This window comes from Ictidomys tridecemlineatus, chromosome 8, assembly GCF_052094955.1.
Source record: "Ictidomys tridecemlineatus isolate mIctTri1 chromosome 8, mIctTri1.hap1, whole genome shotgun sequence".
NCBI lineage: Eukaryota > Metazoa > Chordata > Mammalia > Rodentia > Sciuridae > Ictidomys > Ictidomys tridecemlineatus.
The window spans coordinates 18,248,932-18,264,789 of NC_135484.1; the positions used below are offsets into that span (position 1 = coordinate 18,248,932).

The 15,858-nt window shown below is 43.4% G+C and overlaps 1 protein-coding gene across 1 annotated transcript in view; it reads right to left on the reverse strand.

Moving 5' to 3' along the window:
* Samd5 (sterile alpha motif domain containing 5) overlaps positions 1-13,661 on the reverse strand; it is a 55,717-nt gene extending 42,056 nt beyond the window's left edge. The window contains exon 1 of the mRNA XM_005321352.5: positions 11,775-13,661. Coding sequence (XP_005321409.1) covers positions 11,775-12,233 — 459 coding nt within the window. The 5' untranslated portion in view covers positions 12,234-13,661. The remainder of the gene's footprint in view (positions 1-11,774) is intronic.
* Positions 13,662-15,858: the final 2,197 nt, after the last annotated feature.

Consider the following 15,858-nt stretch of genomic DNA (forward strand, 5'->3'; position numbering starts at 1 on the left):
TGGCTAGTTCTGTTTACTATACTTGTCTAAGATCTTGGTTTTTACAGACAGCTGATTAATTTACAAAGCTAAAGTGTTAAAATATCAACCACTAAATATGAAATCAAGTACTCTTTACTTATTAAGTTCCATAAGGTAATATATTTAAACATTATGTGTGTTTTCATAAATCGGTAAATGGAAAAAGGTTTAATATTGCTTTGGTCTGTGTCTTTGCTAAAACAAGGTTACTAAGAGTTAAGATTCTATCATGTGTAATTTATATACAAAGAGTATAAGAAGTTTCAGTTGGGTTTCAATTACAGCATAATAGTACCTTAAAAACATGAAAGTATTTCATCTTATTAAAGTGGAGTAATTTTATATGGGTTGTTTCAGAATGTGAATTTATAAAAAGTGTTAATGGTTAAAAAAGGGATATAAAAAGGTTCAAGATGTGGAAATATATTTTAATATAAAAGGTTAAAGGTTAAATAAATGTTTCTAGATGAGATAATCTCTGTATGGTAAAGTAAAAAGTTGTAAATGCCATTTAAAAAGATTTTGAGGAAACTAGACTTACTTTATAAGCTTGAGAAAAGAAGAAAGAAAAAAAAGGTATTTGTACATGGCAGATTGAGACAAAGCTTCTTAATGGAGCTAAAAAAAAAAAAAAAAAAAAAAGCCTTTGGTTGAAGGGCAGCCATGTAAACTAACATTAAGCGATTTAAACAGAATCTAAGCCTCGTTTAAAAGAGTGAAGCTGTAGGTGGTGAAAAAGTACATTTAAAAGTACAGTATAGGTGATAATTAAAAGGCTTTAAAAGGTTAAATTGAAGGTGGTCGAGATACCTTCATGGCGGATAAAAGATTGCTTTACTCATCAAACTATTAACTATTAAAATATATTTATTAAACTAAAAAGAGGGAGATGAAATAATCTTTGTGAGGTAAAGTAAAAGGTTGTAAAATGTCTAAATAAGTTGCAAAAGGGTTTAAAAGGTCAAATTGAAGGTGGTTAAGATGCCTTCATGACGGAGAAAAAATATATAACCTATGAAAATGGGAAGATAATAAGAAAAAAGATTTAGATAAAGAAGATTAAAAATTTGAAGTGGAAAACTTCAAAAACAGAAGTACAGGAAGGTAAAAAAAGAGAGAGAGAAGATGTAGAAAGATAAAAAAGATATAGGAAGATAAAAAAGATGTAGAAAGACAAGAATTTTAAACCCACAAAATAGGAAACAAAAGAAAACTAGGAGACAAGAAAGCAACTAAGGGTAAATATAAAAACCTTAGAAGAAAAGTAGAAGATAGAAATAAGATAGAAAATGGTTAAAAATGTCAAGTAAAGGTATTTCAGATAGAAAATACAAAAGGCTAAGACAACTATGGTTTAAAACCACATCTAAAAATTAAAAGGACTAAAGTAATTTTAAAAACTAAGGAAAAATGCTTTTGAAAGACTTAAATTTAAAAGGATCTTAAAGGGGTATATATCCCCCAAAGATAAACTTAAAATAACCCTTTTTTTACTCTAAACTTTCTAAATTTGGATTCATCATGACTTAGTGCTGCGGAAAGACATATGTATCCGAAAAATGTACATAAGCCTAAGGTACTTTGGAAAGATATTCTAACAGGACAATGGAAAGGTCCCGACCCAGTTATTGTCTGGAGTCGGGTTCCGTTTGTGTGTTCCCACAGGGAGAACAGCAGCCGATTTGGATTCCAGAGAGGTTAACCAAAACAATTTCTACAGAAAAAGAAGATGATTTGACTGAAATCCATAACAGCTGATATCCAGAGCTCCAGCTTGGCTATTCTTACATCTGCGACAGTGATTAACCACGGTGCCTTTTTTCAATATCTATTTTATTATTGCATTTTTCCCACATCATAAAGTTCTATTTTACTTTTTGAGCTCATACAAACCTAGGTTAATGTTTTTCTGATCAGTTTTGTTTTTTGACTGTGTTTTATTTTTTGACTGGAGTTTTTAAACATTGCAATGGAGATTTTACCTAGGTAAAGCTATTTTACCTAGGTAAAGCTACAAGGCCGTTATTATTGTCTTATGTGTTGTATGTTATGTATGCACTGTTTTGTGTTGCATGTCAGTATGTGTGTATGTCCATATTTTTATATGAGGAGCGCTCATGAAAAAATGGATCCGAATTTTTTTTTATTCACGTGATTTAAGTGGTTTAATCTAATTAGGTAAACAGCTGTTAATGATTGTTTTCAAAGGTGGTTAATAGATCTGTTTGCTTACTATTGTTTTTAAAGGTGATTAACAGATCTGTTTGTTTACTTTCACTTTTCCTTTTCATTATATTTGATAATTCTGTTCAGGATAATGTCTCTTTAACATCATTGCCAGAATTCCCATCTCCATCCCAGTGCCGGTGAAGACAAAGAAAACCAAACTACAGCTTCTATGATAGCTACCACAGTAAACTGTATAAACTGATGCATCAATGAATATAACTCAACAAGTAATGCTCAATCAAGGACTTGATTTACTTTGGGAGGAAATGGACATATTGATAGACTCCTCCGATTTGAACTGCCTGCAGAACTTGCCTGGACTATATATCAGTTGCATGCATTGTGAACTATCGTCTGGTGCAGCGAATTGTGGTACTGCTGGCATATTTTTGCTGATGGTGTCACCAGTGATGCAATTTCCTTGCCAGCGCACCCCATGTTAATTGTGGTAATGCTGACATCTTTGCTGATGGTGTCACCAGTGATGCAATTTTTCCAAAGGAGCCGTCAATTGGCTTGGTGTCGTGGCATTTCTGTATCTTCCTCCCTTCTACTAGTGATGGTCTAAAATTTGGGGGCCAACAGAGGTGAGGCAAGAACCCCACCCCCCCACTGGCACCAAGGTTAAATTTGGGGGCCAACAGAGGTGAGGCAAGAACCTCACCCCCCCACTGGTGCTTAGGCCTATCCACAAGCATGGCTGAATGCTGGACCGGTTAGTCAGCGACGGGTTGATCTGATTGCAGTGGATTCAACCTAAGACAGGGGACTGACGCCTAGAGGTCAGTTCATCCGATGACGGGTAAGAACCATATGTTAAATTGGACAACCTACCAGGCACGGTCCTAAGCCACATGGCTTGTTGTTTAATTAATCAGAAGGGGGGAGATGCTGAGGGCCATTACCAAGTAGGAATGACGCATCGAAATTTCCTTGCCAAGCGTACCCCATGCTGCTTAGAGGACATTTGATGGGACATTGCATGCATGCTTTAATGAGGTGACCTTGCTCAAGGACCAAGGCAGATCCGGGTTTAGAACTGATCAGGTTTGAGGAAGTAACCGGCTCCTTGAGTTTAAGGCGTTGCCAGTTTAAGATAATGGGTTTTAAGGAAGTTGGAAGTTGAAGATTATTGCTGGGATTAGGGTGTTCCTGCTGCTTGTTCCCATTGAGTTCTCGTGAGATAAAAATGGGATTTGGAGAGAGCCTCGTGGAGTAGGTGGTTTGTGCGGGAGACAGGAGAACGCGATTGCCCCTGGACCTGTGTGGAGGTGGTGTGAGAGCTGGAATAAAGAATTGCTGTTTGAACCTACAAAGCTGTGAGTGCCTCGTGATTCTGGTGCCAAGTCGAGACATTGGCCTTTGGCACAGGACAAGCAAATACAAAGGCCTATGAACCTTCTTGCACTTTCCCAATTCTGAGTAACCCACCCCACGGGCATCACAGTTTTTTCCTGTCTGTGCAGTTTACCTGATTCCTCCCCAGCAGCACCATAGGCACTTTGCAGCTATTTCCTACTGGGGAAGACCATCACTGTGTCTTGTTCTTCACAAATGCTAGGAAACTGACTTCTGTATTCTGAAAAGCGTTTGGAGGAGTTTCCATATTTGCAAACATGGATGCACACTTTAAAGTTTTAAAAATAGGAAAAGGATGATAAATATCATAAAATCCAAAAACCAGTTTGCAAGTCCTAACAAGAGTAGTGAGATTCCATTCTCTATTTCACATTTTACTTAATGTCATTATTCTCAATTGACTGATTTTATTCCAAATTACTTTAAGTATTTACCCCAAACCAAATCTACCTGAGGACAAGGGCTTGCCACCACTGTAGATGGGCATGAAGTTCTAGAAATGCTCTAAGTAATGGCAACAATGTTATCTTCCAAGTGATTGTTTTTAAAAAATTGCAACATAATTTTGCTTATTTAAATTCTGTAATTGTTTTTACTGACTTTTAAAATTTGTTCTAATTAGTTATACATGAAGTAGAATGCATTTTGACACATTATTCATAAATGGAATATAACTTCTCATTCTTTGGGTCGTACATGATGTAGAAATACACTGGTCATGTAATCATATATGCACATAGGGTAATCATGTCTGATTCATTCTACTATCTTTCCTACCTCCATGCCCGCTCCCCTCCCTTTATTCCCCTCTGTCTAATCCAAAGTACCTCTATTCTTCCCTAGCACCCTCCTTATTGTGGAATTAGCACCTGCATATGGAGAAAAGATTCAGCCTTTGGTTTGGGGGGATTGATTTATTTCACTTAGCATTTAAATTCTCCAGCTCCATCCATTTACCAATAAATGCTATAGTTTCCAGAATGTTTTTATTTTTTAAAATAATTTTTATTATTGTATTCTCAGGCACATAGAAATGACTAGGCATCACATTACTTATACTAAAACTCTACTATGGATTTAGTTCCAAACACCCATATCATTAGGAATGAGACTTGGTTCAGTGGGCTCCTCTGTATATGCTGTATATAGTAAATATAGATCACATGCTAGATAGAGCTGTGGTGTCTAGGTAAACCTCAACACAGGGCTAGCTGGAGCTAACACAAGTGAGCACTTACCGTGAGCCAGGCTATCCACCTAGCAAATGCTCTTTTCTCAACCCTGTTAGTAAAGCCTACCAGAAGCAATTGGTTTGCAGCTGGCAAGGACAGCAGTACACTTCGACTGTGTAACCACAGAAGTACATCCACTCTCCAGATGTATTTCACAATTTAGTTCCCAGAGACCTTGGTCACCTTTCCTTTCCATGGGGTCTCCCACTGTTCCATTACCATGATGACATTAGGCTGCTTGGACCTAGTAAGCAAGATGAAGTGACCACCCTTGACTTATTGGTATGACAGTTTGCATGTCAGAAAGTGGTAGATAAACCTGATAGACTCAGGGCCTTCCACCTCAGTGAATTTTCAGGGATCCAGTGGTGGGGAGCATAACAAGAAACCCTTTCTAAAATGAAGAATAAAGTTGTTGCATCTGACCTCCTACAACAACCAAGAAGGAAGCACAATGTCTAATGTGCCTCTATTTGGAGGCCACATCTTCATTTGAAAGTGCTACTTCAGCCCACTTACTGTGTGACCCAAAAAGCTGCCAGTTCTGAGTGAGTGAGGCCCAGAACAACAGAAGGCTCTGCTGCAGGCCCAAGCTGCAGTTGGAGCTGTTTTGCCACTTGAGTCACATGATTGAGCAGACCTAGGGGTGCTTGAGGTGTCAGTAGCAGATACAGGGATGCTGTTTGTAGCCTTTGGCAGGCCTGTCTAGGTGAACCTAGGTGCAGGTCCTTAGGATTTTAGAGCAAGGCTCTTTGCCCTAAAAGTTCTGCTAAGACCTTGATCTTGGACTTGTAGCCTCCAAAACTATGAGAGAACACATTTCTGTTGTTTCAAACACTCAGTTTGTGGAACATGTTGGGGCAGCTCTAGGCAAGTGTTACAAATTTTGATCTAGTAAATTAATGAGTGTGAGCTCATCTAATCTCCATAACTACCCTATGAGGTAGTCACTAGTGAGGCCCCCCTTTTTTTTTTCACAGAGGAGCCAAGGGTGATCTAGTATGGATCAGAGCTGGGATATGAACTTTGCAGTCTGGGTCTGAGCCTGTACTCATAACCACCACCCTGTGGCGTCAGAAAGCGTAATCTCAATGCACAGAATTGATCTCACCTGGATGAATCCTGTGACCTGCCAGACTTCACAGAAACCATGTTTGCTTGAGTTCGGGAGACCAACATCATCATGGCTCTCAGCACATTGTTACTGAGGGTAGGAGTTAGGTGTAGGAAGAGTAGGTGAATGCTTAGTGTGCAATTCGAGAGGCACTGAGGATACCTACACATACTTGAAATTTCATAATAAGGAATTTTGTTAATAATGGCTGGATGTCTAGTATCACCTGGAGAGCAAGCACCTCTTTATCTGTGCACCCTGAGCTCCTAACCTACCTCACACTTCTCCTGGCCCTGCTATAGACATCTTCTTATGAATGTCCTGCAGGATCAGCACTTTTTCTGAAATGTTTTTATTAGTGTATTATAGTCATGCATAAAAGTAGGATTCATTATGACCTAATCATATATAGTCCATGCTATATATGGTTGAGCCATACTTGGCTCAACTTTAATCCAAAGTATTTCCTCTTTCCTTCTCCTCTTGCCTCCCCCATTCCCTTCTCCTCAATCCTCTTCCTCTATTCCAATGATCTCCCCTCTGTTTTCATGGGATCAGAGCCACACACCCACCCACCCACACACACACACACACACATACACACTTTGTTTTCCTTTACTTTACTCTAGCTATTGTATGTGAGAAAAAACATTTGATGTCTGACCTTCTGAGTCTATCTTATTTCACTTAGCATGATGTTCTTCAATTCCATCCATTTACCAGCAAATGCCATAATTTTATTCGTCATGGCTGAGTAAAACTCCATTGTGTGTATGTATCACATTTTCTCAATTCTGTTGACAAGCACCTGAGCTAGTTCCATAACTTGCCAATTGTGAATTAGGCTGCTACAAGCACTGATGTACCTGGATTACTAGAGTTTGCTGATTTTAGTTCTTTTGAATAAATTCCAAGGAGTGGGAATAGCTGGGTCATATGGATGTTCTAGTCCTAGGCTTTTAAGGAATCCTCCATACTGCTTTCCCAAGTGGTTGTACTAATTTACAGTCCCACCAACAATGTTTCAGTGCACCATTTCCCCTACGTCCTACGTCGTTGCCAGCATTTATTATGATTTGTATCCTTGAAGACTGCCATTTGAACTAAGGACCAGCACTTTAATTCCCAGTCCTTCTCCAATAACACTTAAGAAATAAACATGTTTTGACTTTTAACTTCATCTTTCATTACCTTTACTCAAGTTCTCACCAAAGTTGAACTTTTGTTAACATTTGAAAGGAACACAAGTGTAAAATTCTCTAACCTCTGAGGTTTGTAGAACTAACATTTAACTTTGATATAATGTAACTACTTCAGGCCAAATCCTGGGTTAGGCCCTTCACATATAAACACACATCTGTCTAGCTCCCTGCAATCCCAATCCGAAAACCTAGCACATGGCACATGCTCAGTATTGGTAATATGGGAGTATGGGTGTATGGATCAATGAACAATGGGTCGATGGACAGAGACAGATGAACAGACGGGAGGATGTCTGCAGGTCCACTTACACAGAAACTCCATACACAGAATCCACAGGAGCAAGAGAAAAGCAGCAGCCCTATCACCGCCCAAGCTCTTGTCTGTGTCCCATCCCTTCTTCCTACAGTTCTCCAATCAGGGACCAAAGACAAAAAAGCCCATTAGGATCTAGGCTGAGGACACTTGAGGATTCTGATTGACCTGGGAAAATCTTAAGTTTGCCAGTCTCCAATCTGTCTTGGTAATATCATGAAGGCAGAAGGAATTCTTGGGAGAAGCAATATTTATTATCATTTCAACTTCTGCCACAACCACAGGCAGGTCTCCAAATGACAGTAGTGTGTCTGTCGCCGGCATTTCCCCTTTCTTTCTAAATCCTTCTTCTCTCCTCCATACAGAGAAGCCTTCGTGCTACCTCTGCATCTCTAAATTCCTCCATTCTAGGCTGTCCCTCCAGAGTATCCATAGAGAGCCCTATTACCATGGAGTCTTGTTAATTAGTTCATTTAGCACTAAGGTACAAATGAAGATTAACACTTCTCCAGCATTATTCAATAAGTCATACTAACTCAAATAGTTTCAGCTGATAGATGTGGCAAGAGGTACTTTCAGTCCAGAAGCCTAGAAGCCTGCTCCACCTCCTACCTCCTTGGGGCCTGCACTCTACCATTTCAAGTGTGGAAAGAATCTTTAAAGCCCTGTACCATTCACACCTACCCCAGACCCCTTCACAAGCATTGTTACACTTCATAGAACTCAATGAAACACCATGCATAACCTATAACCTGTGGTACAAATATACGGCAAGGATGCCTTTCTCTGTGTAACTGTATTTAATTCTATGTGTTTTATTGCATAGTGTTTATATTTAGGCATGGTTATAAAAATCTGATCACAGCCACTCACATTTGTACATCAGTAATGTTCTCCTTTAACCTCGAATTCTCCCATTCCTCCCAGACCTTCATTGTCTCCCTTTCTCTCACCACTGCCACAAACACTTAGGCATGCTCCGTTTTCTCTCATTCTCAAACACAAGCCCACAGAACACTTCCCTTGACCTAAAGTCTCCCTTCTTCCTCCAGTGGCTTTAGATCCACTTTCTCAAACTCTGTTTAAGAGAGGGGCATGCCCCATGTCTCCACTCTCATTGTCTATTGTAAAGGCCTTTGTTGGCATGGTTGCTATTTCAGCAAGATATACTAGAATCTTTACCTCTTCTGACAAGTCACTTCCTCCTTGAAAACTGAGAGCTTCCAGTGGCTTCTAAACAGGACTTCCTCCTCTTTTCCTCTGACCTGGCTGATCACCAGTCCCTGAAAATTAACCTGGGTACAACTGTTCCAATTCATCATTATTGCTCAATCTATTTTATCTCTGCTAAATCCCAAGATCTCTGAAGGCAGGCCTTCTGCATCCCATCAACCACAGTAACCTAGAGAGGTCATGACATAGAGAAGCTTGGTTTAAAAATATATATATACATAAAAAAATCTCTATTTGTAAAGGCAACCATCACAGTTGTCAAAGAAGCTAGCTACAGAGCAGATGAGGGATTCATCTCCAATTTCAAAGCTGGTGTGCTTTCAAAGCTCCTGGTTTTCCAAAGCTACAGACTCCCTTTGGGAAACAAGGAGAAACTTGCTTTTTAATTCCATATTAAATCACTGATTACTAAACCAAGAAACCTGAATAGTTACTGGAGCAAATCCTACAATCCATCCAGGTGACTCTTGGAAAAATGCTCTGATCATCCTTGATATAATCCACTTTTAAACCATCTAATATTCTCACCAAAGCATAAAACCACAAGGATCAACAATGCAAATGACCATAAAGGAGGCTGGAGCCGATCTTCCAAGCAGAATTCCAAATGCACACAACAAATATTACACATGCTGATCATGACAGAGCCAAGTAATCTGGAAAAATTATAATGCAGATCACATTTTAAAGAAAAATTCCCTGCACTGCTTATGAGTGAATGAGATGCATCAGGGGGAAAAAAAGACCCTAAATAATTTAAATCCACAACTTAGGAAGCAATGAATACACATGCAACAAATTCCAAATGAACAGGATCTGCTACTACACACCTCTATGCAGTTTCATGTCCTTTAATTATATTTTAATTTTTGGCAAAGTGAGTTATTTTTTCTTACAAGAAAGTTTGTCAGCTTTGATTTTTTGGGGGGGTGGGGTCCCCAGCTGGAGTACCTATGAAGGAGGTAATGAAAACATTTCTGCTCCCATTTTTATCCTTCTATCAGTTCAAGAAAGAGAATTAGTATGTACAGAAAGTGAACAGGCCATATCTTTATTAGCAAACATTATTGTATTTATATGAAAGTTGAATGAAATAATTCTTTACGTGGAAAGTAAATAGCATAACAATGCAAGTGAAAATTTTCTTACATAAATCTAACTTATAAAAACGCACTGCTTTATCACTCCCTGATCTAGGCAGGAGTCCACAGTTTCAAAGCCTACAGTCAGACACTGCATATTCTTAAAATCCTTTACAGTTTCCAAGTTTGATATTTAGGCCTGTCTTTGGGTTAGTAAGGATCAGAACTAACACACATTACAGTGCCAACTCCTATCACCCAGGTCCTCAGCTTCCCACCTCCCTAGCTGTGTCACCTCACAGCTTTCCTGAAGACTAAGCAAGCCCTAGTGACACACCTTCCCTCTGCTGCCCTTTGTGGCCAGGACTTAAACTGCGCCCTCACCACATGCCCAGGTACTTACCTTCTCTCAGTCTAAGCCCACCTACATTCTGGTGGCAATTAATAACAAACATGGAGCTGGCTTGGCCCTCCTTTCTTCCAGGAGTAACTTCCTGTATGACTGACCAGGATCCCTCTATACCTAATGCTAACTGCTTTGGCAAATTGCATCCATTCTTGCTCTTGGCACACATGGATAGTACTGTCAGAGCAGGGAACTGGAACGTATGTTTAAACGGAAGCCCACTGTCCTCCTGACCTGTCTTCTTAATAATAAAAACCAACTTATATTCTCAAGCAGGTTATTCCCTTACCTGCAAGATAATAGATGGATAATATCAAACCCTATACTTCCATCTGCTTATTATATAGCTTTCACTTGAACTTTCTTAAATCCAGGCATTATAACCAACACTTAAGAATATAAAGCAATTCAAGGGCCCCAGATGCCCACAAAACACTAGATCATCCCCATTTCCCCACCAGGGTGCTGTTTTCAGTCCCTGTCAGATGAGCATCCTTGCCATCATTTTCTCCCTGGGCTTCTCCCAGTCTTGATTTTTCAAGTTGAGGTGTTCATCTTCCTGTGCAATCCAGGCGAGGCAGGTTACCTATGCTGTTAATTTCCTGTCAAGTCAGGCCTCTGTGGACAGCTGCAGAAATCTCAACTGGACTAACCCAAGAGACAGAGGCAGAACTCCAGGGTGAAACAGCACTTTCTGTTACCTAATTATTCAAAGCCCACTGCACATTTCAGCCTTGCTCCAAGAGCAGCTGTGAGCATTTCCAAGGTGCTCCCCACCCCTTCCCGCCCCCTTGCAGAATCCTCTCTAGAAACTGAAATGTCACCTGAAGTAAGTCACAGTTGTACCTACTTCATCTCATCTAGATCAATAACAGCCAAAGAGTTGACACCGCAGACCTCCAAAGGGCGCCCTCTGGCCCCATATTTCCCAATGTCTTCAGTACCTCATTACCAAACACGGGATAGTTAAGTTCAAAGAAGGCGTCTCACTCAAGTGCATGGGCACATGTTTCGTGTTTCATTAACTCCCTCCCAAGGATGTTCAGGTTAATGTTATACTCCTCAAATGTGCAGCAGCGGCCGGGTTATTTATTTTATAGAACTGAGAGCAACTGGGCCCAACCTCCCACTCTTTATTCAAGAGAGTTCATCAATTTATTTCTTTGGGGAGTTTATCAAAACTCGGAAAAGTAAAGAAGAAAAGGAAGGTTGAATATAATGTTCCGTGTTGACCATGTTTTCTGGTATCCTGAAGACCCAAGCACCACAGAGACGTTGGGAATCCCCCTACTACCAGAAGCAACTCCAAGTCCACAACCCCTAACAGATGAGACCCAATGACTACGCAGAGAATCCGAGCTAGTTTGGAGTTAATATCCGAGAGCTGGATCTTGTCTTATCAACCACTAGTGACACAAGGAAGGAAGGAATAAAGAGATAACAGAAAAGAGAAGAGTTCCAGACACCCAAACCATCTTGCCCTCCCCACTGTCACCTGGAATGGGCTGCCCAGCCCGGCGCAAGCAGTCTGGACCTGTCCCCACCCTCCTCCCGCCCGGGCCGCCTGGGCGGCGCCTCCTTACCTTTCGGGAGTAAGGGGGCTTGCTCAGGTGGATGCCATCTCGAACGAGTTTATCCCTGATCATGATCTTCAGCTTCAGTTTGGGGTAGCTCACCAGCTCCCTACTCCGGGGGGCGGTCGTCTGGCCGCGGGGGTCTCCGCAGGTACCCTGGGCTGGGCCGCCGCACGGCTCCCCCCGGCGGCAGGGGGTCATGTCGTCCGCTGGAGGCCCCGGCGACGCGGGCTGCGGCTCCAGTGTGAAGTAGAGGCCCGCGGCAGCAGCGTCCTGCTCCCGCAGCCGGCGCACGGCCTCCAGGATGCGTCGGCGGTGTGCGGGCGCCAGCACCCCGATAGCGTCCAGGTCCGGATCTCCGATCTGCTTGCACACCTCCAGGTCATCATAGCCGTTATCCACGAAGGATTCCGCGTACTGCGGGAGCTGCAGCGCTTTCAGCCACTCGTAAACTATGTTGGTGCACATGGTGGGACTGGGAACCCCTCCGGCGAACACCTTCCCAGCGCCCAAGCGGCACGGGCGGCACCAGTTCGTGGAACTTTTAATCCTCTCCTCGAAGGGGAAAAAGAAAGCGCAGTAAAGTTTTCCTGTTAAAGGAAACGATCAGGCCAGAGACCGAAAGCCATTCGAAGCGGTCTGAGAAAGAGAGACACGTTAAAAGCAGCAAAGTAAATTCCCGGAGCAGCCGCGGAGCTCGCAGGAGCTGGCGGCTGAGCAGAGCCGCTGCGCTCCGCACCGCCCCTGGATGCGCCGCCGCCACTGGGAGGGGCGCAGGAGGGGGCGGAGGCGGGCGGGGCCGGGCACACCCCTCGAACCTGCCCTGGGTCAGCACCGAGCCGCGCAGCCCCAGAGTTTCCCCAGCCGGGACAGTCCGGCGGCCGCTCGCCGCATCTCGCCGCCTTCTGCCCGCCGCGGTTGGCGTTTGCACGCGCGCCCCACGCTGGGGAGGCGGCTCCTCCGCGCAGACCAGCGGCTGCCCGGGAGCGCCGAGTCTTCGCGAGTGCCAGTCACTGTCGTCCTCCTAGTGGGGATCGGGTGGTTTTTAAGCTACCGGGCTCCAGTGGCCACCCTGGATTGCTTTCCACATTTCTTTTTAAATTCGACTTCCTTAGCCCGTGAAAGTCTCTGCGCTCACTTCTTCCGGAGTCTACCTGACTTCAGCTTGCGTGCCCAAGGCCGCCCAAGGGCAAGACCCTGCCACCCACACAGAGATAGGCAAGGTTTCAAAATCAAGTATCTTCTCTCCCTTTCCGATCCGCGTTGAATCCCCCTTCCTCGGAGCTCCCGTGAAGGCTGGAGCCCGCAATCTGGCTGTTTCTGTGGTCACTCGCTCTGTGTCCCGAACGGTGCGGCGGCGCTTTGGCAGGCGGGTGGGCGCGACGTGGGGACCGCCCGCGTCCAGCCCGCGCTGCGTGCAGCACCTCCTGCTACAGCTGGGCACGCCGGCGTGGAGAGGCTGCTGTTGCTCCCGCTTGGCTCATTCTTGCCAGGCTCCCAGATATCCCAAAGTTTAGGATGGATGTGGTTTCTCCTTGGCCAGTGCAACCGCCTGTTCTGCTCTGCTTTCGGCTGGCTACCCTCACCCTCTCCTGCCCTATGCTTTTTCTCAGGTCTCCCCACCCTGTATTCTATCCGAGCGCCCTGGGTGGCATGATTTTCAACGGACAAGCGAGGTGTTCGGTCCTGGAGCCCGGGAATCAGAGCAGACTCTCGCTTCGTCCGCCCAAGGATCGCAAAGAAATCAATAAACCAGATGCCTCTGGTAACAGAGGGGACGCTAGGACAACCTCCGCCGGCGACACTTTCTCTCTAGAGACTAGCAAAATCCCTAGAGTCTCCTCATCCTGCTTGAGCAACCTTGTGAGATGGGGACCCGAGCGTCAGGTGGAACAGATCCTGCCAGGATCACTTTCCCGGTATCACGCCTCTTTGGGGGGGACTAAGAGTAGTTAAGAATCTTGGACCGAGGCCACACTGTCTCCTTTTAGCACAAGTGCAGTTCAACTTCAGACCTGAAAGCTTTCATTCGGGACCTGCCTTGGACCCTTTTTTTGATGGCATATTCGTGGGGTGTGCCAGCTTGTCGCCCTGACACTGAGAAGTGGACTAGTCGTGATGTTAGAGTCGTTTCCCAATCTGCTGCGTGTAGGCGGGCGTCCTCCTTCCCTAAATTGGAAGAACTCAAGCACATCTTTGGACACGGACCCCTTACGGAATCTGACAGCTTTTTCCTTTATGCCGAGGAAAATGCCCGATGTAGATGCGCCCAAAATGTTCCCTTACATTTGCAGTTGGTTCCGGATTCCCTAGCTCCGGAACTCAGCGAATCTAATATTAAAAACAGCTGCCAGAAAACCTTATATTCGGGAGGGAAGGGAACCGAACGCGAACAGTTGTGGGGCTGAGAGCGCTCCCAGCCCTGGATCACCCAGGCGGCCCTTGAGTCGGGGTTGGGATCTGTGGCGCTGGTGGAGCGCTAGGCGCCAGGGCCTTGGGATGCAGGATGCTCTCAATCCTCCCAGCCCCGCGCGGGTGGCCGCCTCTCCCTCGCCAAAGCGGACGCACAGTGCCCCCTCGTGTCCTCACTGGCGAATTTTTAAGGCGTTGTCCAAGTCCTCCAAACTCATTTTATTCAAGCAGAAGGCACTGGGTTTTATGGCTTCCAGTTTCCCGCCACCTTTTAAAAGTACAAATATTGGGCTGGGGCTATAGCTCAGTGGCAGAGTGCTTGCCTAGCACGTATGAAGCACTGGGTTCAATCCTTAGCACCACACAAAAATAAACAAAGGGATTCTGTCCATCTACAACTACAAAAAAAATTTAAGTACCAATATTTACATAATGTTAATCTTTGCATCCCAATGCTCTCTCATAAAGACTTGAGTTTTAAAAGTAAAATACTTCCTAGTTTGAATTGGTCTAAGAGAGGCTATAAACAAACATTTGTGGAGAAATCAGTATATGCAAGGCATCTATATGTATTATCTGTACATATGTGATGAGTAGGATTATTATCCAATATCCTACAGAGAAGAAATCAAGGCACCAAAACATTAATTTGCCCAAGAGTTATCACCAATTACAGGTGTGTTTTAATGAGCAGGAAACACTGGGTTCTTTCTTTTTCAGACCGGGAAACTTAAAGGAAGAGGATTTTATTGTCCTGGTTTTTATTCCCCCTGTTGTGTGAAAAGTCCAACAGTGCTTCTTACTAGTTCTTTGCCTTCTTATACACAAGCTTTACCCCCTGGGAGCCTAGAAAGATTCATCTTGTCTCATTAATCTTCAGCCAAGGCAGTGAGTATTTTTATTTCCATTTTATAATTAGGGAAACTGGTTTAAAGGAAGATGAATGACTTGCCCAAGGTCATATTGTAAATCAGGACAGAGACAAGAAAGACCCTGTCTTGTCAGAGGGTCTCTCTGACAGGCAGCAGTGATTCTCCTTTATTTATGTGCAGAAAACCATCTAATTAGGAAATAAAGCATCCTGGTGCTCTTTCTGGAAGGGACACCTTTTATGAACTAATAATCTGTTAATCTGTCATAAATAAAACCTCCTCATTTTGACCTCTTGAGAAACTTGCTATCTGGAGACTTCATTAGTCTGAGCTATAGAAGATTCCTTTCCAGGGTTCCCTTCTCTTCCCCCCACTTGCTCAAGTCTTCTGTATGAACCCTGGAATCTTCTTCCTTTCCACCACCTGCCTTAGCACATTAAACCTCTCAATATTTTTTTTTCTAGAGGCTAACATGTGAAAGCACAAAGCAGAACTTCTATAGTCTAAATATGACTCTACTTTTCTGTAGACACATATGGATGAAGTCCACAATAAAACTGCCAAGAACAACAAAGAACAATTTAAAGATTTAGAACTGTAGCCTTTTAGAGCTCAAACATTATTGCTATTATCTCTGACATCCAAATTTATATGAAGGAAATAAGTGGTCCAGGAGGGTCAAGTAACTTATCTAAGATCACACAGCTAATGGGTGACAGAACTGGGACAAGAACTCAGCTCTGTCCCTTGCATGGCTCATTGCAGTACACTGCATGACCTCATTTTTGCTGTGAGCACCTGCTACTGTC